The following is a 25,883-nucleotide window of genomic DNA, read 5'->3' as shown; positions in this document are numbered from 1 at the left end:
GGGAGGCCAGGAGGCGCTGCCTGTGCCAGGCTCTGTCCTGTGCTGACTGCTACGCGGCCGCTGATGGTCTGAGGGGCTGTGCCTGCCAAGGCTCTGCAGGGAAGTGGGCTGGACAGAGGGCAGGTGCCCCCACCTTTCTCATCTCTTTGTCTCTGCATCTCTTGTCTGTGGCTCTAGACTCCAGTCCAGGAAGGAAGATGTTTTCTGTTTCTGGTGATTCCTGACTCAGGGCTCAGGCTCGTGCTTGTCACTCAGTAAATGTCCATTACATGAGTGGACCATCCGGAGCTGATGTTGCCACCCTTTTAGAAGTCAGAGGGCAGGAGGAGGGCCCACAGGGGACACTGAGGCCCCAGGGGGAAAGGTGCCCTCCTTGGGGTGTGAGGCATGTGGGGGCAGCCTCATGGCACCTCTACACCCACCTCAGTCTGCCTGCACCCCACCCGGCATGGAGGTGGGTGGGTTGGGGGCCCACCTGGCCTGTGGGAGACCCCAGGAGGCCTGATTCCTCTGAGAAGGTGGCCCTGGGGTCTTCAGGCCAGGGGCAGATGCAGAGCCGCCCCAGAGAGGCAGGCCTGATGGAGTCCAGCCATCTTGATGCTCTGGCTGTTTATGGTCCAGGCTGGACACCACCCTCTCAGGACCATCCCTCTCCCTACCCAGCTCCTCCTCCAGCCGACATAATGGCCAGGCCAGCACCTTTGGCCGCTGCTGACTCTCCCTCTTTTTTTTGGTGTGTTTTTTGAGAATTCAGATTTTGTATAGATTTGTCTGTGGGACACAGTGTTAGGATTGGGGGGTCCTGTCAGGGAGGGGCAGTACCTCTGTGAACCTCCAGCTCCCCAACACCTTCAACCAAAGTCCAGCAGGTTCCTGAGGCCGTGGCCCCTAAAAGACCTGCTGGTCATCAACTCAGGTGCATTGGCCAGGAGCAGTGCCCACGCCCCACCCAGGACTCCTGCCAGGGGGTGGGCACAGGGTGGGGCAGGGGAAGTGCCTTTCACCTGGGACCAGAACTGCCGTGGCTCCCCCGCCTCCCAGACTCCAAGTCGCCCTTGCTCTCAGGCTTTGCAAAGTATAGAGGTTTCACTGGTTTGCATTTGGAGAGGCTGCCGACTGAAAAGTCAGCTTTGCTCCAAGTCTGCAGGGGCCCCACGTGGGGACCCCCCGCCCTGCGTCCAAGTAGGCCTGTGTCCTCATGAGACAGTGGCCCTGAGCTTGCGGCCCTGGGCTTGGTGACTGGAAACCATGATGCCGGTTTGGAGTTCAACCCGAGAAGATGCCTCCTGACCCGGGCGTGCGGGAGACAGCAGCTGCTTCTGTTTCCAGCGTTTTTGTTTTCTAAATTGAAACATCATTTTCATTGTTTTCCTTTTGACAGAAATGTGGTTTCATCTTGTGGGGAAGGAAGAGCTGCAGAGAATTTGCTGTCTTGGGCGGGCCGGGTGGACTACGGTGGCTGGAGGAAGTGGTCTCAGGGGGCTTTTAGGGACACGTGGCCCTTTGGCTCCTGGCCCCACACTTGGGGGGTCCCGCTGGGGATCTGCCCCCACATTCATGCAGCCAAGTGTGGACACTGCAACCCCCCAACCCTGCAGCTCACCTGCACCCCCTTCTGGAGGGGACTCCGTCCTGCAGGCCCTCCAGCTACCTCCATGCTCTTTGGGCAGGACAGAGACCCCTGGGGCCCAGGCACGATGCAGGAGTCAGAGCTGCCTGAGAACAGGTCTCTCTGGGGACCTGTTGTCCCCAGAGGGGACATGATGTCCTCATCTCTGGGACATCATGACCTATCCTCTCCTAACAGATGTTCAGAGGCCGAGGCCCGGCTGGATAGGGCTGGCATCGTCAGTGGCCGCTTGAGCTCCTGGAACAGAAAGAGGCTGGCAGGTACGGCTTGCTCCGGGTACCTGGCAGCAGCCCCCATGCTTCTCAGACTCAGAACTAGGCCAGCCCCCCTTTTCCTGGACCCCCTTCTCCTTGGCTGTCATTCTTCTCTGTTCTGTTGCCACAGCTAGCCCTTTGGGGGTTCAGTGCCCAGCTACCCCACCTGCTCTGGGAGCTGGGGTCCAGCAGAGGCGGAGGTCATCTGGTCCTGCAGGGGGACCAGCTCCACCCCAGCTGCCCCTACTGCTAGCTGTGACTATGTGGAGGCAGGTGTGTTGGGGGAAATTGTGTGCGAACCTACTAAGAGACAAGCAGGAATGGTGAAGGGATGGGTGGGTCCAAGGACATGACTGGATTGGTTCCAGTCATCAGACTCGTCTGGCCTTTCATGTGAGAACATAATTATCCCACGGTAGGAGAAGGCAATGGCAACCCACTCCAGTACTCTTGCCTGGAAAATCCCATGGACGAAGGAGCATGGTAGGCTGAAGTCCATGGGGTCGATAAGAGTCAGACACGACTGAGCGACTTCACTTTCACTTTTTACTTTCACGCATTGGAGGAAATGGCAACCCACTCCAGTGTTCTTGCCTGGAGACTCCCAGGGACGGGGAGCCTGGTGGGCTGCCGTCTATGGGGTCGCACAGAGTCGGATACGACTGAAGTGACTTAGCAGCAGCAGCAGTGACATAGTAGTGGTGTTAGTCTTCAGTTGAGTCCAGTTGTTTGCAACCCCATGGACTACTGTAGCCCTCCAGGCTCTTCTGTGGGACTCTCCAGGCAGGAATACTGGAGTGGGTTGCCATACCCTCCTCCAGACCGGCCTCCCACATCCATCCGTCCATAATTATACCCATCCCCACCCACCATCCCTCCATCCGTCCGCCCTCTGCCTGTTCTTCCAGTTGTCCTCTGCCTCCCGCCCTGTCCTGCACACCTCTCTGCCTGTTTGTCTCCAGTGCCTCTGGACACATCACAGAGTGGCTGTTGCACCAGCCGCATGCTCCACGTCCACCCTTTGGTTACAGGTACCTTCCGGGCACCTCCTGTAGGCCACACACTTCGCCACGTACCGAGCTGTGCTGGTGAACAGAACTGAAGAAGTGCCGGCCTTTGGGAGATTCCTGTGTGAGATGCATGGCGTGCTGGCCCGTAACATGTGCAGGGGAAGAGAGAGTTGGGGGCGGGGGGCTTTGAAGCAGGTGACCTAGGAAGGTCTTGTGAGCAGGTGAAGAAAAGAAAGTGTTAGTTGCTCAGTTGTGTCTGACTCTTTGTGACCTCATGGATTGTAGCCTGCCAGGCTCCATGGGATTCCCCAGGCAAGAATACTGGAGTGGGTTGCCATTTCCTTCTCCAGGGAATCTTCCCGACCCAGGGATGGAACTGGGGTCTCCTGCACTGCAGGCGGGTTCACCTGCCAAGCAGGTGAAGGGCACATGCAGAGGCTGTGAGGCAGAGCGTACCTGGCTCAGCTGAAGGGCTGCAGGGAGTGGGGGCCATGGGGGGCCAGGGCAGTGAGCTGTGGGTGCCAGCTCTGGTTGGGCCTGCAGTCCTGGTCACGATGTGGCCCAGCGGCCCCTTGTGTTGGGGAGGGGTGTCGGGTGAGATGGCTCGTGCTGCGGCTGCACCTTGAGCACCCGCAGGGTCATTGTGGGGTGGGGCAGGGATGTGACCCACAGAGCCAGAGAACAGTCGGATGCTGACGGTTTGGGCCTTGACGACAGAAAGTTGTGGTGTTCTCCATGGAGCAGGAGGAGCTGGTATGGAGCACGTCAGGTCTGAAGGGCCCTGGACCCCCGCCCAAGGGGGCTGCCCCACCATTGCTACTGGCCATGTGGCTGGGAGAGATCAGAAATCTGGAGGAGGGACCGGGCCCTGGGCCCCAAGGCTGAATCAGGGGCGGGGTGTGCAGGGTGGGGCATACCAGGGCCAAGAGTGATGTCTGGAGCCCCGTGGGGTGTGCTGGGTAGAGGAGGCAGGGGCCCTGCTGGGAGTACTCCACAGGTGGGGTAGAGTGCTCATGGGGGAGAAGGAGGGCGTCGACCATAGGTGTGGGAGGGCAGTGGGTGCTGGATTGAGGGTGATGGCCAGGAGGGCCTTTAAGATGGGAGACAGCAGCTGGGGCTTCAGTGGCCAGTCCACCCTGGCCCGGAGGTGACTGCCGGCCAGGACCAGAGGGCTCTGGGTGTCCCTTCCCCCATTCCGTGAAGAAAGCAGGTGGTCAGGTGAGAGGATGGGGGTGAGCTCATCCCTTCTGGATGCAGGGAGATGGGGGGCCTTGGATCTGAGGCTGGGGTGTGGTCAGCCCCAAGTAGGGGGTTGGCTGCTCCCTGGCTTCCTGGTGTGCTGGGCCTCTATCCCTGACCTGAGGCCTGGCTTATCCGCTGGGGCTGCATTTCAGAGGCCCTCTATCCCCAACCCCCAGGCCAGGCTTATCCCCGGGGTGCATTTCAGAGGCTGCTGTAACATCTGAAAAGCGGTCCCTGCAGACAAGGCCTCTCAGTTCAGCGTGTGACTCAGTCACCGGCCCGTGGCCTCTTGACCTCCCGTTTGGGAGCCGTCGTGGCCCCCAGCTTTGGGAAGGCCCCTGAGCCGCCCTCCAGGGCAGGAATGGTGGGAAGCAGGCGCTGGCTGGCCCGGGCTCCCCCCAGGGAAAGCATGGATAGTGCAGCTGAGACAGCAGAGAAGGGTACTGGTCACATCATCCGCCCAGCCTCGGGAGGCCCAGATGAGCCAGCCTGGTTCTGGGTGTTCAGGCACGGACCGCACCCTCTGGTTAGCACTCAGAAGTGGTTGTTGAGCATTTTATTAAAACCAGTGGCGGGAGTCTTGGGCACCCCTCTAGCTCAGGGCTTCCGGGTCTTCTCTGGGGACGTGGGGCTGATGGCCTGCCCCCCTCGCCAAGACTCGAAGGTGTTTGAAGGCTGTGGGCAGCGTGTGGCCCAGGAATGGAGGGGTGGTCACGTCGCGAATCATGATGACATACTCGCCTACAAGAGACGGGCACTTGGACTCAGCTCCTGCCACCCTCAGATCCTCTGCTCCCACCCTCAGGGCCCCCGGCTCAGTGCCTGGTCTAGGGCGGCAGGGCTTTCTCTTCCTGGGGTGCTGGTACAGTGTAAGTAAGTGCATTGCGGGTGAGTGAAGCCACCTCCCACCTCAGGACAAAGGCCAGTGATGACTCCGTGTCCTAGGGCGGAGTGGGGGGCCACACCAGGGACGCAGACCAGCTCAAGGCCCCCCCTCCCCGCCAGTGGGGCCGTGTGGCTGAGGGCAGGGGTTCTTTCGAAAATACTTTCCTATCTTTTTAGGAGAACATTAACTTCCTCTAGAATGTTTTTAAAAATAATTAGCCTCTGAAGACACGGTTGTCTGGCTTGTTTTGTGGGAAGGGGCGGCTCTGGGGGTGGGGTGGGGGGCCGCCCGCTGGGGGACATGGGGAGAGAAGGAAGTACTTTTCCTCCATAGTCTGTAAACTGTCTGGAGAGCTTCAAAGTTGGAGAAACCATAAAAAAGAAAATAAGAAATAACAGAAAGTGAGGTTGCCGTGGAAACCGTCCTCTCCCGCCTGAGCCCGCGGGGGCTGGCACCGGAGCGCGGAAAAAGCTCGCCGGGCTGGCCGGGGCTCCCACCAGGAATGCAGCCGCAGCCGAGGGGCCGCGGGAGTCCGCTCCCACCGTCAGGGAACATTCCAGCACCCGGGCCTGGAAAACAGGCTGCCTCCCTGGCTGCGCGGCTGCCCTCCAACTCAGGCCAGCCTGGGGGCCCGTGGCTGCCCCATGTTTCCCGGGGCGGATGAGAAAGGGCCTCTGGGGCTGGCAGGAATTTGCTCAGCCTTGAGTCAGTTCCTTCAGAAGAAACCACGGTTCTGGGGGGCCGAGGGGCCGGGAGGGGGCCCACATTCCGCAGCCGGGGCACCGGGCCTCCCTGGCGGGCCCGGAGGAACACTGCACATGGCAACGCAGTGTTTCCAAGCAGCCGGTTTCTAGGTGTTCCCGGGAACACGCAGCCACTCCAGCCGCGGCCGAGGGCGCCCACCGGTTGGGGAGCGGCCTCAGAGCCGAGCCCGAGCCCTCAGCTGACCTTGTTCCTGAGGCCGCCCTTCTCCCAGCAGATGGGAAAGGCCTGGCCAGGGGCCCCCTTGCCTGCCTCAGAAACCATCTGAGGCCTGGCCCCAACCGCCACGTGGTCCTGCCATGGGCCCGGCGCCCAGCCTGGCCTGGCCCGGCCTGACCCACGTTTCAGAGCCGTCCACCTGGCTTCGCCCCTCACAGCCTGGACGTCCAGCCTATCCCCTGCCGGCCTCCCCCAGGTGGTGCACAGGGTGGTGGGGGGCAGCCTCTCCACCACCTCCTCAGCATGTGGGGGTCCTAGGGTTCTGCTGGGGGTGACCTTGGTGCTGACCCTACTGGCTGGTTGGTAGGCATGTGTGGCTGTTGGGACAGTGAGTACCAGCCCAAAGGAAAGATGGGGGCACTGCCTGGAACCCCAGCCCTGCCCCGCACAAAGGCCCTTCTGGCTTTAGCAGGGCTTGTCAACACTCACCACTGCATAAGGGGTTGGGGGGGCCCACACCTGGAGGCCTACTGGCCTCCCGATCAGGATCCTAGAGACAGGAGCCAGGGTTTTTTGCCTTGGCCGAGGGGACAGGAGGTACCCTTGCCTGGCATATGCAGTCCTTTGAGGGGACCAAGGCTTGGGAAGACCCTCGGCCCATTGGCACACCCTCCTCCCCCCTCCCAGGCCCTCTTGGTGCTCCTTCGGAGGGCCCGGAGAGCATGGTTGGAGGCAGCTTCATGCACCTCAGGGCCCATCCGGAGCCCCAGAGCTGCCTTTTATGACGATGTGCTCAGGGGTGGACACAAAAGTTCTGCTGGGATGGTGGAGTGACAGCCGGGGATGCCCTACCTGACCATGTTTGCCAGCTGCCTGCCTACCTGGGAAGGCCTCTGCTGCTGGCTCCGCCGCGGCCACCCCATCAAGCCTGCGGGGAGAGAGGAGGAAGCTCTGAATGCACAGCCCGGCCCCCGAGTCTGGGCCCCTGGCATCCAGGCCTGAGGATGGCAGAGGCCACAGGCCGGCCCTTATGTGACCGTCTTGTCCTCCCAGGCCCACTGCTGTCAACTTCTCTTTGCTCTGCCTGCACCTGGGCAGGACAGGTGTCCCTGTGAGGCTTGGGACCCCCTGGGGCCTCAGCCCCTGAACCCCATTGTCTAATCCCAGACGTGCCCATGGATGGATGGAGCTGGAGACAGACAAACCCGGTCCCGTCTACCCCACGGGTGCTGCGCATGCAGAATCCAGGCGCGGCTTTGAGAAGTGGGTGCCAGAGCAGCAGCGGGCCTCGAGGACACGCGGCGTCTGTGTGGAGGGGACGTGAGAGCTGTGCTTATTTTCCAGCAGGAAGTGACAAGCAGCAGCCAGGACTCAGCGGTTTTGGGGCCGTGGGGCACTGGCACCCCCCACGTGAGGCGGGAGAGGAGAGGCAGCAGGTGAAGACAGGAGGGGCCAGGCCCACACGTCTGAAGGCTGGAGCCCCTCACCTGTGGCCACAGCTGCTGCAGCTGTTCCCCGAGGCCCAGTCTCAGCGTGTCTGTCTCGACCACTCCAGCTTCCGCTCTGCTGTGTGAGAGGCTCACTCTGCCTGCCCACAGGGGAGGGTCACCTGCCCAGGAGGACCTGGCTGTGTCCCTGGCAAGGACCAGCTGGCATCGTCTCCAGGGAAATGCAGGTTGCCTATATGGGGCCCTGTGCCCAGTTGACTCCTGGCCGCCTCCTCCGTTTCTCCTCTGGGTCAGACCCTCAGGCCCCCCATGCTTCCTCGGGGGACAAGGGAGCCGGCAACGCGTGGATGGCCACCCTGGATCCTCTCTGGGAGGCAGAGTCCGAGGTGCGAATTATCCTGAATTATTTGCCCTGAATTATCCTCCAAAAGGACCTGGGGGAACCAGGCAACGCCCACCCCTGTCCTCCTGGCCAGCGGTTTCCTGTTCTCAGAACCCGGGGAGGGGGGCGCTCCTTGCGCAGGCTTGGTGACCCACCAGGTTCTGACCCCTTGCCAAGCTTTGATACCACATGCATGGTTTGGGTGATAAAAAATTAAAGACAAAAGATTTCAAAATTATTTCATTTTGAGTAGGGGAAAATGGGCCTTGGCTTGGACCCAGGAGCCACGTTAAAGATTTTGAAGTGCGGGTAAGGAGGGGAGGCAGATAAATAATTCAGCTCTAAGAATAACCAGAGCCTGTCAGGCTGCCAGCTTTAAGAGAAATAAACCGGGTTACAAGAATCCTGAGAGTTTTTACAGAACCCCCAGTGTTTCAAGAAAACAGGCAGAGTCAGGAAGGAGCCGCCAGAGGTGCAGGTTAACTGACAGTTCCCGTGGACCCGCAGGCGCAGCTGCAGCCTGGGCAGCCTGTGAGGTGGCGGTTCTGTCTGGGCCCAGAAATGCCAACTGGACCCCCCTGGTGTACACAGCACTGGAATCAGGAGGGCTTGGAGCTGGGACCCTTGACGGGCTGCCTCTCAGACTCCACCTGGACCCCAGGTCGGGGGGAAAGCACACGGGGGAGACCTGTGACTTGGGTTTGGGTGGGGTGGGGAGGGATGCGGGAGGGGCTGGGTGCACCCCGAGGTCCTACAGTCCCCTGCCCTGTGATTAGGGTCTTTGTGCTCCTGTTTCTTGTGCTTGGGGTTCTTCATTGTCTGGTACCTGTGGGTTCATAGTTGTCATCAAATTTGAAAAACTTCTGGCCATTATTTCTTCAAATATTTTTTCTGTCTTCTCCTCACCGCATCACTTTGGAAGCTCTGGTTTTTATGTCTATTTGGCTTCTTGAGGTCTCAGGGTTCAGTAAGCAGGATTGGCTTACTGGGTCTGGTCATGTCGTTCTCTCTGTATTTCACTTTGGATCCACTTGCCCTCTTTACAGCCGTTACCCCTCCCTCGGACACTGCAGTTTCAACCTCCAGACGTTTGATTCAGTCTTTTCGTACCTTCCATGTCCTGTCCAGTTATCACCCGTCCAGCGTCCTTGTCTACAGATTCTTACAGCTCTGTCATTCAGGCTCAGTTTTGATCGATGGTTTTACTCTTATTATGGGGCCTGTCTTCCTGCATTCCCTGCATGCCTGGTGATCTTTGAAAAGATGCCAGACACTGGAGTTACCCTCTTGCAGGCCGGATACTTTGTATTCTTGTACATATCCTCGATGCTGTTACACTGCTTAAAAACAGTTTGATTCTTGTGGGCCTTCCTTTGAAGGTTTGGTGGGGTTTAAGGTAGGATCCTTGTGAGTATTATGCCAACACTCCGTGAATTCAGCCTGGCTGTCAGAATGAGCCCCCACTTTTCACATCTTCGTTTGAGTTCTGGGCATGACTCCCTTTGACCCTCTTGGTGGGTCTTTCCTGGCCCCCGGCACAATTGATCCTCTCATGCATGGGTTGATCTGTGCTCTGCAGACTCTAGGGCTCCCTCCTCTCCAGGGCTCCCATCCAGCAAACTCTCACTGCCTTCGCTTTCCAGGCCTCCCACTCCGTGTCTCCCCTTGGGGGCACTCCTGAACCGGCCTGAGTCCCCTTCCTGCGCCACAGTTGGAGACTCTAGGGGCAGCATACTGGGGGCTCCCACCGCGATGGATCCCCGCCCTTCAACATCGAATGTGAAATGTCTCTAGCTCTGTTGTGTATCTTGTCCAGTTAATTACATGTGTCCTCGTGGGAGAGCAAGTGCGGCCCCTCGTGATCCACCTTGGCTGGAAGCAGAAGCCTGAACAGACCAAACCGAGGTCTGGCACCCAGAGAGCCCAGGCTCGTCTCCCAGTGACCCGCCCTGAAGGGTGGGACTCCTTGGTGCAGGGCAGCCTCCAACTGCTGCCCCCTCACCCTGTACCTGCTGTGTGGTCTTGTCCTTCCAGGCCCCACAGCGGCATCTCGATCTGAGGGATGTGTCCCTGTGAGACGATGCTTGTAGTGAAGCTCCTGGTGGTCCCCCACAAGGCCCGGGGGCCTTGCCCTCTGCCAGTCCACCGGCTGTCCCCTGGCCATGCCTTTCCCTCCTGGAGGCCCAGAGAGCATCCTTCTGGAGCTGGTGCTATACAGGACTGCACCGGGGTCACAGGGGCCCCAGGAGTCTGCCCTGGGTCTTGTCCATGGAAATGACCACGAATACGTCTGTCCCCCAGCAGAGCCGTTGCCGAGGCAATGCTCACTGATCCTGAGCACAGTGTGGGTGCCACAGCCAAGCTCCGTGTTCTGTGGCTTCTCAGTGCTTTTCCTCATGTCTCAGATTGGGAGAGCCAATGGGTAGAGGTGAGAAAAGGGCCCTGATGGGATAAGAAGCTTGAGGCTGGCTGGCCAGACCCTGGCAAGTGGGGCACCTGCACACACCCCATTCTTTGGCTGGAGCAGCTGAGTGGAGGCAGGAGGTGGGGGAGCAGGCAGTGGACTTCCCTGGCCAGGTGCACCGAGGGCAGTGGCGAAGTGGTTCACGTTCTGGGGAGACTGGTTCCCTAGTGGGTCAGGGGTTCCCAGCAGCCCTGTCCGCCATAGACCCACAGGCCAGGGGGCTCAGGGCATGGGTTCTGGCCCTGACCCTTGTGGCTGTCAGTTTTCCAAACTCTGAAATGAACACATAGGCAGCACATGGAGTGTGGATCCCCAGACCTGATCTGGCCATGGCAACCAGTCTATGAGGCTGACCGGCTGGGAGAGGGTGGGGGCCCTTTTCTGCAGCCTGGTCAGGGGACAGCCCTGGGAAGTCTGGGTTGAGTCCAGACCCTGGCAGTGGTGGGGGGGGGGCGGGGGGAGGATCAAACCGGCGCTCATGGGAGCCCAGTCAAGACATGAATCAGGGACACGGTTGCCCTGAGGGTCTGCAGCTCACGGGGGCTGTGGACCCAGGGCTGCTGTGGCCTCCACTGAGAGCCTGTAAGAAACTTCCAAAATTGGAAGTCAGCTAATTGCAGCATTGCAGCTGACCCTGATTTGGGGCCAAGCTGGAAACTGTCGCTGCCTCCCGAGGGCCCCCGAGAAACAGGAGCCGCAGGCCACGAGCCCTGAGCCCAGGCTGAGGCACAGGCCCAGTGTCTAGCCCAGCTCCGCTCCCACGGAGAGCGGAGCTGGGAGCTCATCTGCAGAGGCTCTTCTGTCCCACGGGGTGCCTTCTGGTGCTCAGCTCTGGGCCCTGGACAGTCTGCAGGGTGCTTTCTGTTTGGGGGTGCCTGCTTGCCTGCTGCAGGGGTCCTCACCCTGGGGAACTGTGGGTTGTACCTAGCAAAAGGTGTGTGAAGGGTTAAGGGCGCTGCCCGGCCTCCAGCTTCTCCATCTGCCGTGGGAGTGATTCTTCCAGGCCTGCGTCAGGCGGGAAACATCCTGCCCTGCTGGGCGGGGGGAGGTCGGGGCGCCAGAGCAACACGGCCTGGCCAGCTGTTCTCACCCGGCCCCCACACCTGCTCTGGTTTGTTATTCCCGCTCAGACAAGGCTCACTTCTCAGTCTTTGAAAGTCTCTAATGGCGGTGCAGTGGTAAAGAACCTGACTGCCCATGCAGGAGACGCGGGTTCAACCCCTAGATTAGGAAGATCCCCTGAAGAAGGAAATGGCAACCCACTCCGGTATTGCTGCTTGAGAAATCCCATGGACAGAGGAGCCTGGCAGGCTACAATCCATGGGTTCGCAAAGAGTCAGATGACTGAGCAACTAAACAACAACAGAAAGAAGAACTTTCTGTTTCTCTCCTGTTCCGTGAACACCCACCTGGAGGCTCTCCTAACTGGGGTAGGGCGGGGGTGGGGAAGAGGGCCTGTGGACTTTGCCCTTGTCCTCATGTGGGGATTCTTAGGGTCATTTGAGATTCAGTTCTATGGCATTTGCCTGCACACCCCAGGGCTGAGCTCTGGGTAGGACAGAGTGGGGAGTTTGTTGTTGTTTGGTCGTTAAGTTGTGTCCGACTCCTTGTGACCCTATGGACTGTAGCACGCCAGGTTCCCTGTCCTTCACTATCACCCAGGGTTTGCTCAAACTCGTGTCTATTGAGTCGACGATGCCATCCAACCTCTGTTGCCCCCTCAACTCCTGCCCTCAATCTTTCCCAGCATCAGGGTCTTTTCCAATAAGTTGGCTCTTTGCATCAGGTGGCCAAAGTATCAGAGCTTCAGCTTCATCATTAGTCCTTTCAATGAATATTCAGGGTTGATTTCCTTTAGAATTGACTGGTTTGATTTCCTTGCTGTTCAAGGGACTCTCAAGAGTCTTTTTCAGCACCACAGTTCAAAAGCCTCAATTCTTTGGCGCTCAACCTTCTTTATGGTCCAACTCTCACATCTGTGCATGACTCCTGGAAAAACCACAGTTTTGACTACAGGGACTTTTGTCGGCAAAGTGATGTCTCTGCTTTTGAATACGCTGTCTAGGCTGGTCAGGGTGCCCAGAATTGGCTCTCAGAAGCAGAGGGTGCAGGGAGAGGCCTGGGGGCTGAGGGAGGCAGCAGCCCCTGCCTGCGGCCGTGGGGGGAGTTGCCTGTTTACTCAGTCATGGGGGCTGAGGTGGGCCCCATTCCTACCCCACGCCTGGGGGTGCACCTCTCTCATGTCTGCCTGCCAGGACTCACCAGGCCTGCCCCACCGGGCCCAGTGCACCGGGGAGGGGGTGCTGACGCTCAAGACAGGACTCGTGGACCCTGGTGTCCCCAGTGCCCCCAGCGCTGTCTGGGACTTGGCAGGCAGGGCGACGGCAGGCAGGACGCAGGCTCAGGGCGGGTAGCCTTTCAGGGGGACGAGAGCCTGTCCTAGGTGCTTGGCGGTCACAGCGACCCTGCGTGGAGGTGGGGTTCGTGGGCCTCGGGCATCAACTATCTGTTCAAGTAAAAAATTGTCTCCATCTGTGTTGGCTAATGACTGATTAAATGACTAATCACGGAAGTCTTAATTAAACCCATTTTTCTTCGAGCAAGTGGGGGAGGGGCCCCGTTCCTGGCATGTGTTAGGCTCTGGCTGATTCTCCGCGGAGCAGTTACGGGCAAGGTCAGTGCAGTCACTGCGCTGATGGGGCTGCAGGCATGTCTTCCTGTGTGGAGCCTGTGTTCAGGATTTCGGGGAGGATGCGGCTGGAGCCACACTCTGTGCGTTTTGATGGGAGTCCCCTGTGTGGCCGGGCAGGTTCCAGGCCACGGTTCTGAAATGGAGTCGGTCTTGTGCAGCGAGCGGACACAGTCTCACGTCAGTCAGGAACTGCCAGGGCTCTGTGTCATGCTGTGAAATTCCGTAACATGCCAGGAATGTCTCCACAGGAATGCGGCGGGGCCGGCGGCGGGGCCCGGGCTCGCCTCGGGAGCAGCGCCGTGCAGGGCCGCCTGCCGGCCTGCCCGGTGCTGGGGCCGCCCCGTGTGCACACCGTCTCTCCCAACCCGGAGCTCAGAGCCGGGCGACCCGGGCAGGCTCCCCTGATCGTGCTGAGCCAGCCACTCAGGAACCAGACTTGAGATATGACGAAGCCGCGAGTGCGATGGCCAGCAAGGGCCGGAGCCCTGTGGACACAGGCCATTTCCAGGGGAGGAGGAGATCAGGGCGGCCACACCTGTCTGTGAACCCCGGGCTCAGGCCCTCCCAGGTCGTGCACGCAAAAGGCCCCTTCCAGGCCTTGACTCTCTGGGGTTGGGGTCTGTGTGGTGAGGGGTCCCAGTGGGCTGGGCCAGCCTGGGAACCCCAGGACTTGGCAGTACCTGGGCACCCCTTCTCCAAAATTGGGGCACTCACCCCAAGACCATTCTGTCTTTGGAGGGGCAGGGGTCTGGTGGGCCACCGGCTGGGCTCTGGGAAGGCCCAGACCCCTAGGCCAAGGGTGCTAGTCTGCCCAGTGGACCCCTTCCTCCACTGTGTTTAGGGAGCATGCTGCTGCTGCTAAGTCGCTTCAGTCGTGCATGAAGGTAGTTTAATTAGATCCGAACATCGTGACAAAAGGCCAGAAGTCCGTCCTAAAGGCGCCCTTGTCGTGTGAAATAAAGACCCACTCGGCCCTGAAGTTGGGGGCCCATGTCTTGCCAGACCTTGTGGGGATGAAGAGACACTGTTTCAACCCTTCCTGTTCTTGGAACCCCTTGATGATGACCATGGGTGAAGCTAACACGTGACCATGTGAGGTGTCCTGTGGCTCTGGGGGGTCACCAGGTGAGGACGCACGGGGGCCCCGGGGCAGCAGGGCAGGGAAGGCGGTGACTGAATGCGGAGCCATGCAGGCTGTGGGCCGCTGGAGCCTGCTCTGAGGGTCAGGTGGCCCTGGGGCCTCAAGGTTGGCCTGTCCTGGGCCCAGCCCCGCAGTTGGCCGCCTGGACCCCTTCCTCGCTCACCAGAAGCTGAGGAATGGCTGGCTTGCCCTTGATCTCCTCCTGGGCCACCTGGGGGTTGGGGGGCACCACCTGAATTCAGCGGCTTCTTCCACCCTTCCTGGACTTTGGGATCTGACACTGAGAGGCCAAAACCACAGGCCAGCCTGGAGGCTCCAGGGTCATGGCCAAACTCAGGCCCGTGGACAGGGCGTGGACAAACTCGGGCCCCATGGGCGGGATTTTGGGGAAAACAGAAGGGTTTTAAGTGCCAGCTGCTGCATGCTCGAGGACCAGACATCAGGGGTGGGCTGGGCTGTGCCCTGCTGGGCACTTCGTGCTCCTGTCTCACTCCTTGCAGGTGGTCAGAAGGACTGTCCCTTTGCCCCATCAGGTCATGGGGGAGATCTGTGCAAACATCCTGCCCCGGGGGGCGGGCATTGGTGTGTGCTAAGTCGCTTCAGTCGTGTCCAGCTCTTTGTGACACCCATGGACTATAAACCACCAGGCTCCTCTGTCCACGGGATCCTCCAGGCGAGGATACTGGAGTGGGTTGCCATTTCCTTCTCCAGGGGATATTCCTGATCCAGGGATTGAACGCACGTCTCCTGCATCATCTGGCATTGCAAACGGATTCTTTACCACTGAGCCACTGAGGAAGTCCCAGGAGGCCCAGCTGAAATGAAGTATCCACAACCTCACAAGGATTCTCAGTGCAACCCAGGTGCTTCTCATTTGCCTGAGCCAGTTGCTGGAAAAGATGGATTTCTTAGAAAACCTAAAGGTGGGCTTTTAGGGTCCAGAGCCAGGTTTGGATGCTGGCGTGAGGCACTGGAGCCTGAACACACGTGAGGAAGTAGTGGTGGGGATGGTGGATCAGGAGGCCCTGGGGGCCTTGGGCAGGCTCTCCACCTCTTCTCTGGGTGGGAGCCTCGGACATACAGACACCCATCGGGGTGGGGGCTCAGGGGCACAGAGCTGGGCCTGGATTCAGGAGGTCTGGAGACCAGTGCCCGCAGGAAGGAAAGGCGCTTATGGCTGCAAAAGCCTGGCCTGGGGCCTCAGGGGCAGGTCAGGCTGGGTAGGTAGGCTCGGGCCGGGGCGCTGTGGCCAAGCCAGGGTTGCCTGACCACGCTGGCTCGTGTCTTTAACCAAGGTAACTCCAGGCCCATGGGGAGCTCTGTACACAGCCAGCATGGCCGGGGTTGGGGGGTGACCCGGGAGCTTTGGGAGAATATCTCCCTGGGGTTTCTGTATTTGGAGAACAAGCTCAGAGGGGCTCCCTGGGGAGAACGGGCCAGCCTGCCCCTTGGGCCGAGATGAGGGAATGCAGCAGAGCACAGGGACCCTCTGCGATGGTCCCAGCCTGGGTGAGGACACTGCATTTCAAGAGCTTGGAGAGCCCTTGGCAGAGCGGACGGCAGGAGGAGGAGCTCGCTGCTCCTGTCTTCTCAGAAGAGGACAACAGTGAAAGCCTCCTTTTTTGCTGAAATCAGACGTTTCCACATCAGTCTCAGCTGCCGAGTTGCCATAGTTACTGAATCCAGCACATGCTTCGCTGTGAGCATCTGGGCCTGGGCTGTGTTGTGAGTTAGTCCTGGGGGTGTTTCAGCCTTTGGCTGCGCACGCACGTCCCTGAGACCGAAACACCGGGCAACGTGGGGTCTCCGTGTCTTGCAGGAGCCTTTTCTTTTTTGGAGGCTGTGCTTCTCTGGTTGTTGTGTGAAATGAGCTTCATATTTAGTTCACACAGCATGACTCAGAACGATGCAGAAGGGTGGCCCCTTCCTCTGGAAACGGTGCATCCCCACACAGCCTGCGACCCCGTGCCAGCCTCCAAGTGTCCCAGCCGGCCCACGCCTGCTGGCGTCATCGTCACCAATGAGCAAGCTAATTGCAGAGTGTTGGCGGATGCAGTGGCTCAAGGCCGCTCGCCCCCTGCCCGTTTGTCCTGCGTTTCTCATTTTCCTAGAGTTTTGTGGCTGCGTCTCTGCCGGCCGGCCTCTGCTCTTTTGCATGGCTGTTTCCACGTGTGCCCTAGGCTGGTGGTAAGAGGTGTCCATGGCACCCCGACCATGACTCCCGAGGGCTCATGCTGGGGTTGGAGGCCAGACCTTGGTGGGAGGTGGGAGTCTCGGAGGGCCTGAGTGGCCACATCCTCCCCTGAGCCTGGGTCTCTTCTCCAGAAGGAAGGTTCCTGTCTTTGGGGTTCCGTGGCCAAATTGCCAGCCCAGGTCTGCTTTGCCTAACCACACCTCACAGGTTCCACCCCAGGAGGAGACCTCAGATGGGGGTGCACTGGTGGCTCCTTGGGGGCTGCCCAGTGCTCAGGGCTTTCAGGTGGGTGAGGATCAGTCCCACCCGAACCTCTGGAGCTGTGGGGCTTGGCGGGGAGGTGGGGGGCAGGGGGCTCCCAGGAATTTCTCTGGAATCCAGCCTTCTTCCTGAGAAGGAACAGCTGAGGGATATCCCCTCGCCTCCCCCAATACCCCTGCACAGCCCTGCCTACTTCAGACAGAAACCTGAACTCAGCCTGGGTGAGCTCTGGTCTCCTTGCCTGCAGGCCGGGCGGCTGTGGCCCCAGGTATGTGACGGCCTGTACAGACAGAAAGGGAGGCACACAGACCAAGCTCCAGGCCACGGTGCTGCCACCTGAGGGCCTGCTGCCCGCCAGGGGACCCCGACCTCTGTCCATGTGCCAGAGCGTCTGCAGGCCCCTTGAGGGAGGGGACCCCTGTGACTACTCTGCTCCCCTGGCCTCAGGCCTGCCTGGGTGAATCCCCACGTGGACAGCCGCAGGACGTGGGTGGGCTCCACCCAGCTGCCTGCTCCCAGGCAAGGCCCTCAGTGCAGGAAGTTCGCCATCCTAGACCAGGCCCCGGGCTCCATGGCGTCCAAGTCATCTCAGGCCCTGGGGATACCGGGCAGGCGGGCGGAGAAGGGCCCCATCCTGGGATGCACACACCTGGGAGGCTTGGCTGTGGCCCAGCTGATGGGGAAGGCCAGAGCAACCCCAGCGCCGATGAGTGTTCCTACCTGCTGCCTCCTGGTGGGCCTTGTGCTATGGGCGTCATCCCCCTGTGGTCCTGGCCTCTGGGCCTGCTGCCCACCTTTTAGAAGCAGCGGGTGGACGCAGGGTTCAGCTCCCAGATCCCTCATGCATTGCCTCAGCGTCAGGCTGAGCCCTGTCGGGGGTGTCCCACCCCTACCTCATGGAGGCCCTCCAGAAACAGGATGGCGTGGTACCCTGGTGGTGGGGGCCCAAGGCGGACGTCGGAGAACTGGACGCAGCCTCGCTCTGCTCGCCGACGGCTCCCGGGACAGCGGGGCTCGTGTTTCCCGGCTGAGGGGAAAGAGGATTCCAGAAAAACAAAGGAAAAGGCCCTTTAAGTATCACAAAACAAAAGTCAGAAAGGACATTTCCTATGGCCTCTCTGAAGTGGACTTGTGTGGCTGAGGTTGTTGGGCCGTGGATGGCCACACGGGCCCTGGGGGGCCTGGCGCTACTGCCCAGAGTGCCGGCCACTCGGCCATCTCCAGGGGAGTGGCTGGGCTGGTGTAGACACAGGGACCCACTGGGTGTGGTTTTGGGTCCCCCGCCTCTCGATGCTCCTTTGTCTGCGGTCCACCATGAGGCCTGGCAGGTGGTGCTTTGGGGATGAGGGGGTCTCCTGTCACAACACCTGTGCCACTGAGGCCCTGGGTGCCCTGGACAGGCCCCAGGTCAGAGGCCTTGTGCTCAGCCAGGCAGAGCCTGATGTCCTCTTCTGAACAGTATGACAGGAGGACGTGCTCCTTAATGAGGGCTACCCCATGTGGTGACGTCAGACCACACCTGTGGCAAGCACAGAGCACGGAAGGGCCCACAGCCACCAGCTCCACAAGGGAGGCTGCCCCCCCAGGGGACCTGAAACCCTTTAGTGCTGGAGAACGTCAGAGGGCTGGGTTTAATCTGCCCCACTGGGGCCCCCGCCCACCCTGGCTTCCTCCAGCCCCTCCCCCAGGAGTCCTAAGGTCTGACGGCCATAGGGAGTGCTTCTACCCCTCCCCTTCCCCATGTCTCTTCTGCCTGCAGGGGCCCCTGCGGTGTGGTGCTGTGCAGGGCCACCCCAAGACTGTCCCAAACAGACGCACATCAATCAGGCTTGCTCTCATATGGGGATGGACTCAGGGTTCTTCTGACCACCCTCTGCCCCAAGGGCCCTGCCCACGTGTACACAAGTCGGGAGGGGCCAAGGGGAGGTGGTTGGACACTCCTGCCAGCCGACTCTGCAGGGTGAACCCTTCATTGGCCCCCCTCGGTGGGGGTCTGAGTGAGTGGAGGGGTGTCTCTTCATCGGCCCCCTCGGCGGGGGCGGGGGGTCTGAGCAAGTGAAGGGGTCTCTCCTCCATACCCTGGATGGGGCCCTGGGGTGCAGGCATTAACACCCCTTCCCTGGAGCCTAGCTTCTGCAGGGAGAGGTGGAGATGGACCCCAGAAGTATTTCCAAATTACAGGTGGGGAATTATTTCTCTCCGCGGGGTCTTAATCTCATTGTTACAGCGCATTATAAAAGCAGAGTCTTTGCTCCCGCAAGGACGTCCTCTATGCACGCTGTCTCCTGTCAGCTCAGCTGCCCGGGCACTGTGGATGTCCTGGGCAGCGAAAGGAACGCGCTGCTGACGGAATCGTTTCCAGCTCTTAACGCACCGCGGCTTCCGTGCGGCTTCGTGGGAGCTAACGTCTCCCACCTCTGGACAGTAAAGACCCACTCTGTGTCCTCTGCCAAGGTGACCGGCTAGTGGGCCCCAGACAGAGCTGGGCTTGCTGAGGCCATGGTTTCTCCTGGGCAGCAACCAGACCTAGGCCCACAAAGCACCATATTGGGGGGCTGGGGACTAGGGGCCTGTGTGGAAACGAGCTGGTGTGCAAGTCCATGCACATCCACACTAAGCCCGAGCTGCCGCCCCCCGGCTCTGGGCACCAACGGGGCTGCTGGAAGAGGCCGGTCAGTCCTCCAGACCCTGCAGGCCGCCCGGAGCACAGGTGCTCCTGTGTCCTCCCCGCGAGTGAAGAGGGACTGAGGAAGCGAGGCTGGACCGTGGAGTGAGACCCCAGTGCTCTGGGTGCGCACACGACCCTGAAACCACGCAGGCGGACGTGACCAGGAGGGGACGCCGAGACCCTGACAGCGGCTCAGGACGCCTCCACCTAAGCTACGAGGGTGGGCACCCTGACCCCCAGGACGCCTGCTTACCATCCAGGGACAGAAGAGGAAGGGCTCCAAGACCCCTTTGTTGAGTGACAGAACCTGGCGCTGTCCAGCTGAAACCCCATAGGTAGCTCTACCTGCAGTCCTAGGAGGGAACCTTCTAGATTCGGGGACATGTGGACCCTAGCCTGGGGCTGGGGGCTGTGATCCTGGACACAGGAGACAGGGGAGGGGTGTCCATCCGCACAGACACGCACTGCCTGTGCTAGACACCTGGCCACTTCTAGCCACCTCCGCTCACCAGTCTCATACTTCTCAGGGGGACCCCCCTAGCTGCCCACTGCCCTCCCTGGTGATTGCCACCCCGCCGAGCCTTTCAGTTCCAGGCTCTGGATGTTCAGTTCACCCCTCATGCTCCAGCGCATGGATCCATCTCTGCCTGTACCCTGAGCACGAGCTGGTCCTATCCTCGCTCATGGCTGAGCCGTGCTGAGCCCTCTGGTCCTTGGTGCTGCTGGCCTCTGCCCATACCTCCCAATCAGGTCCCTGCTATGGGCGTGATGACCCCTCCTGACCCTGTCTGCCCTGTGACCAACCTGGTCCCGAGAGTTTGAACTACACATAGGAGAAGTGGGTGCCCCACGGGAGGGAAGACCCCACTTCTGACAACAGACTCGGCCTCAGAGACCCTGCCAGGCCCCTGGCTGCCCACTGCCTTCCCTGGTGGGCACAGGCTAGCCGTTCTCCTGGCTGAGTGTGTGTGGGCCAAGTGGCCACTTCAAGTGTACCCAAGTCCTGAGGATGCTGCAGGAGAGGGAGGGAGCCCCTACCCCTCGTGTCCTGAAAGGGTCATCACTCCTGGGCGAGGGTCCTGCCTGGGCCTCCGGGGCCCTTGGGGCGGCTCCTGGTGCGTTTCTGCAGCCTCCCCAGCCAGGTGGCCCTGCGAGCAGGTTCGCGACTCCAGCTCTCTGGGGTGACTTCCGAACCTTTCTGTCGATTTTAATTACATCAATTACGGCTTTATCAGCAAAATAAAGGTCACTGTGCTGCCTCCAGGGAGCAGGAGGCCGAGCTGGCCAGGGAGAGCGGGCAGCTTGACCTCTCCGGGAGGGAAATGCCAATTAATTATCTTTTTACAGCCGACTCAATTAGACTCCCTAATCACCTGTGTAGGACACAGAGGAGGCGCAGAGACCTCGGGAATAAGTGCCGCTGCTGTGGGCCCGGGTCTCTGGGGCAGCTGGCTCCAGGCAGGACGTTTCCTCTCTAGCAAGACTTGAGCCCCTAGGAGGTTATCAGCCTGAAGAGGACAAGCTGGCCCATCTGTTGGTGGCCAGACACACCACGCCAGTCTCAGGGTAGACTCCATCAGCAAGGGGCTGGCTGGTTACAGAGATGGACACGCGGGCAGCCAGCAGCCGGCAGCAGGGGAAGCAGGGAGGTCCACGCGGGAAGGACACCTGGGGCCCTGGGTCTTGATGGCCAAGGGCAGGGGAGGCAGCCTGAGGGCTGGGGGTTCTCCCTGCCCTTCTCCAGCTGCCCAGGACCTGGGCGACAGCTCCCTCTGAGTTGTGTGCCAGCCCTCTGGGCCCCGTTTGTCCCTGGGCACACACAACTCTGCTGGGGCCTGGGATCTGGCCTGGAGGGTCTGCCTTCAGCCGGTCAGCTGCCTCCCCACCTGGCACAGGTGTGCACACACACGTACATGCGCACACACAAGTCCCGACTCTCACACTCCCTTGCCCAAGAGGCCTCCAGCCCCAGGGCCACTACCCTGTGACCCTCTCCATGGGCTGCCTGATGCCAACCTGTGGATGTGGCTGAGGGTGCCGACCTCACCCCCGAACAACGGAGCTGCCCCCACAGACCAGGCCTCGGTCCTGTCGGTGGTGTTTGCCTGGGAGGGTTTCCTAACATCTGAAAAAAACCTCTTGAGCGACCCTTCCCCACAAGGCCCCTCCTCAGCCCTGCCGTGGCTCCTGGGGAAAGGGGAGGGGGAGGAAAGAGGAAGTGCCACCCCCCACAGTCACTGGAAACAGTCCAGGCTCCTCCATGTACATTCAGTGAACCAGCTGGAGGGAGCAACCTGGATGTCTGGGTGAGCTCCCCCAACACCCGTCCTAGCGGCCACATCCTGCTGAGCCGTCTGGACTTCACTTCCCACGCAGTAGGCCCGAGGGCTGGGGCTCCCCCTGCAGTGGACCCATGCTCCTGTCCAGGGAGACGACAGGAGAGAAACACTGGAGTCAGGGATGAGCAGCTCTGAGCCGCTGACATCTGACAGGTCAGTCTGTCCTGTTGGCTGAGGGGGTGAGCAGTGTGGCTGGGAGAGTCGAGTGCACCCTGAGCCCCGCAGGTGATCAGAAGTGGAGCAGGGACCCCTAGCCCCTCTCAGTCCTGTCCTCCTGACCTTGGAGCCAGGAGTCAATTCTGGTGCCCGTGAACCACTTGGTACCAGGAGATGGTTCAGGACAGGAGGAAGTAAGAAAGGCCGTGGGTCTTGGTTGTTTGAGGCCACAACTGCCTCAGAACGCTGCAGGTGGGTCCGTGTGGCAGGGACCAGAGTGGATGGGCTACTGTGCCCCAATCATGGCTGACATCCACCCAGAGTCCTGCTTTCTGACCCCACCTGGCACCCCCTGGGCCACATATCCTCTCTAAGGTTAGGCTGTGAGCATCCTTCACCAAGTGGGGATTGTTTCTGTACAGAAAACAAAGCCAGAGCCTCATCCATTTCCTCCTGGCTCCTCCCCATCTCCCAGGGTCCCCGTCTACCTGGGCCTTTCTCCAGTTTCGCTGTTGCTCACCTCCGCTGGCTCCTCCAACCCCAAACATGCTCCTCCCTAGACCTCCTTCCACACCTTGTTTGGATGCTGATACCCTGAGGAGTGAAGCCTGCTTCTCCTGGACAGTCCCTCCTGGCTCTTACGGCCTCAGTTCTTAGACGTCCTTAGGACCAGCTCTGCCTGCTGCATTGTCCTCACCACTCTACCACCATCATCCCCATCACCGTCTTCATCAACACCATCATCATCCTCATCACCACCACTTCACCATCTTCATCACCATCACCACCATCATATCATCACCATTACCATCATCATCATCATCGTTACCACCACCATGACTGTCCTCACCTCCACGGTAGGGTCACTCTGCACTCTCCAGGGGCCAGGTCCTTTGCTAAGCTCTTCCCAGGTGGTTTGCACACATGGAACCCTCACCTCAGCCCAGAAGAGACACCATCGTCTCCCTGTTTAGAGAGCAGGAAACTGAGGACAGCCAGCCCTGGTCAAGGTGCCTACTGCTCTGCTGGTGCCACCAGGGTGGAGGCAGGTGCACAGAGCTTGTCTTTGAAGAGCCCTGGCTGGGCCTGCATTCCCTCAGGAGCCCCTGCAAGGGCGCCCCCTCCATCTTGGTTGTACTTGTCCCGGCTGCCTGCACCTGGGGTGGAGACATGGGCCCAAGCTCAGCCCTAGAAATAAATTCTCCGCGTGGGGAACACAGAGCCTTATCTGTAACTGGGCCCTCTTCCCAGCTGGGGGACTCAGCTTATTTTTTTTAATAAGAGATTTTCAAACTCAAGAATTTCCAGGCCAGCCAGGGGACGGTAACCTGGCCTGGCCTGGCCTGGCCTGGGAGGGGTGGGCATGTGGAACCTCCAGTTCCCCTGGTGGGTGGCTGCAGATCATATACAGCCTTGACATACTCCTTTCCCAATTTTCAACCAGTCTGTTCCATGTCTGGTTATAACTTTGCTTCTTGACCCACATATGGGTTTCTCAGAAAACAGGTAAGGTGGTCTGGTACTCTCATCTCTTTAAGAATTTTCCAGTTTGCTGTGATCCACACAATCAAAGGCTTTAATGTAGTCAATGAAGCAGATGTTTTTCTGGAACTCCCTTGCTTTTTCCATAATCCAGTGAATGTTGGCAATTTGATCTCTAGTTCCTCTGCCTTTACTTAATCTAGCTTGCACATCTGGAAATTCTTGGTTCATGTACTGTTGAAGCCTAGCTTGAAGGATTTTGAGCATAACCTTGCTAGCATGTGAAATGAGTGCAATTGTATGGTAGTTTGAACATTCTTTGGCATTGCCCTTCTTTGGGACTGGAATGAAAACCGACCTTTTCCAGTCTTGTGGCCACTTCTGAGTTTTCCAAATTTGCTGGCATATCGAGTGCAGCACTGCAGCAGCTCCTGGAGGTTCCCACTAGCCCACAGGTTCCCATCCGTTCCCCAGTCCTCAGCCAGAGACTGAAAGGAAGCCAATGGCCCCCGGGTGTTCCCCGTGTGTTCACTTCGTGCAGGTGGCTCGCTAAGCAGCAGCCTCGCCCTGGGTGGAGGAGGAGTGGGGGTGGGGTGGGGCCCAGACCCCAGGAGTGGCCCAAGGACGCTTGCCCGAGGTCTCTCCTATAGAGATGTGTCCTTTTACATGCTGGGAACTTGCCATTTCTGAAGCTTTGATGACACTTTGATGACAACTGTCCTGGGGGTCTCAGATGGCCCTGGTCAGAGGCCTCAGGGGCCATGAAGGGGCCTGAAGCAGGGCAACTGCCAGCTGCTTTCCACCATGAGGGTCACTGCGGGGAGCAGTCAGCAGGCAGGGAGGCTGGGTGGCTGCCGGGGAGGCCTGGGGTCTCCAGGGGCAGAAGCTTGTCTTTCTGAGTGATTGAGTCAGCCTCGGACTAGGTGGGGAACTCACATGCTTCTGTTCTTCCAGAAAAGAGTGGAGGGCTGTTTGTCGCTCTCTCTAGGAGACCATCAGGGCAAAGCTTGTGGATGGCATGTGGGGCCTGGTCATGCTGTCTCTGCCTCCAGCCCCCTCCTGCACAGGGCAGGGCTGGCACAAGACCCTAGGCTCCGAGGAAGGAAGGAATGGAGTCAGCAAACTGCCTTTAAAGAGAAAAAGTGGGGCTTCCCTGGTGGCCCAGCGGTTAAGAATCTGCCTTCCAATGCAGGGGACACAGGTTTGATCCTTCGTCAGGGAACTAAGATTTACATGCCATGGGACAAGTAAGCATGTGGGCCACAACTACTGAGCCCACACTCTAAAACCTACACACCACAACTAGAGAGACAGCTGTGCTCCACAGGAAAGACCCAGCACAGCCAAAAACAGGTGCTGATTCCGAGGCTTTGCGACAAGGCTTGTAGGGGCTCCAGCCACCAGGCGCCAGGGAGCAGCTGGTGGGGGGGGGGTTGGGAGGGTGGGGGGTTTTGGGGGGCAAAGGGGTTGGGGGGCGGGACCCAAGGAGGCCACGAGACTCACCCTCTTCCCCACACTGCTCCGGGAACTGTGCCCTGACTGAGGGGTGAGAGTGCGCGGTGACACGCACACACGAGAGTGAGCACACACTCACACACACACACACGGGACTCAGCCACAGGGAAAACACTCTCCCCAGGGCAAGGCCTCCAATGCACACACACACATATGCGTGTACAGAGACTTACGTGTGCACACACACCCCCACAAGTGCAGCCCCTCACCTGGCCCAGGCCCCTCCTCCTAGTCACCCAGTCCTGACTCTGCCCCCATCCCTGGGGCCCAACTCAGGCCTGCCCTGCTGCCCCTGGGACCACAGTAACCCCCCAAGGAGACCTCTTCCTTCATCCCCGGTGCCTTTGGCATGTGCTTCCTGACAGAAGCTGGGTCCTGGCATCTTGCGGGGAGCCCTGGACAAGTTAGGACACCCACCTTGCCTCCCGCCCTCCACAGTCTCCTGGTTGAAGCTGCTACTGGACCCTAGGGGCCACACATACCACAAGCTGTACCACGAGCCCCCGTGCCTCCCCTCCAGGCCGGGGACCCATTGACCAGCCGCGGCATCTCAGTCAGTCAGTGCAGAAGCCTGACCCAGCACGGCGTTATGGGTGTCCCCTGTGGACAGGGGCCTGCAGGCAGCATTTTGGCCGATGGAGGAAGCCATGGGTTCGGTGACATAGTGGGGTAATGGGAGGGGGCAGAAACTGTTCCTGTGGGAACCCCTGGGGTGAGGCTGCAGACAGGCGGGGGCTCTGACCATAGAAGACGGGCAGCCCCATGAGGGGCACCCAGGTGGGAGGCAGAAGGGGTGATGGAGGGGGAGGCCCACCCCATCTGATCCTGGAAGCTGCCAGCAGCCACTGGCTAGTCAGTTGGCTTCTTGGTCAGAATCTGAATGTGAGGGAGACCAGGAAGCAAACTGGTCTGGTGGTTCTAAGTGGTCTGGGCCCCCATGACTCCCAAGGTCATGAAGAGAGCCCACTGGACGATCCCAGCAGTGGGGTCCTTGCCTCAGAGGCTGTGACCCGGGGCTGAGATGGGGGCCAGGCTGGCGCCGTGTCACCAGGAGGCTCGTTCAGGTCACCCACGGTTCAGTCCTTTCTAAGGAGACAGATGCACCCAGCGTGAGCATCCACATGGGTGCAGGATCGTGGCCTGCCAGATTTTGGCTGCACAGGGAGCCTGGGTCCACACTCGCCTCCCTTTTTCTCTC

At 59.9% G+C, this 25,883-nt stretch overlaps 1 protein-coding gene across 4 annotated transcripts in view; it reads right to left on the bottom strand.

Annotated features, from left to right (window-relative positions):
• Positions 1–4,677: 4,677 nt before the first annotated feature.
• The window catches only part of MORN1 (MORN repeat containing 1), a 49,329-nt gene continuing 28,123 nt past the window's right edge, over positions 4,678–25,883 (bottom strand). For 3 of the 4 annotated variants that reach the window (XM_061382999.1, XM_061382996.1, XM_061382997.1), the window contains 4 exons: positions 17,419–17,552; positions 17,246–17,319; positions 6,825–6,871; positions 4,678–4,877 (listed from right to left, as the gene is read on the bottom strand). In XM_061382999.1, coding sequence (XP_061238983.1) covers positions 4,729–4,877; positions 6,825–6,871; positions 17,246–17,319; positions 17,419–17,552 — 404 coding nt within the window. In that variant the 3' untranslated portion in view covers positions 4,678–4,728. Of the gene's footprint in view, positions 4,878–6,795; positions 6,872–17,245; positions 17,320–17,418; positions 17,553–25,883 lie in introns of all 4 variants that reach the window. The other variant, XM_061382998.1, reaches the window with a different exon arrangement.

The sequence above is a fragment of the Bos javanicus genome, chromosome 16 (assembly GCF_032452875.1).
Source record: "Bos javanicus breed banteng chromosome 16, ARS-OSU_banteng_1.0, whole genome shotgun sequence".
Classification (NCBI taxonomy): Eukaryota; Metazoa; Chordata; class Mammalia; order Artiodactyla; family Bovidae; genus Bos; species Bos javanicus.
This window is presented reverse-complemented; position numbering and strand designations above follow the sequence as displayed.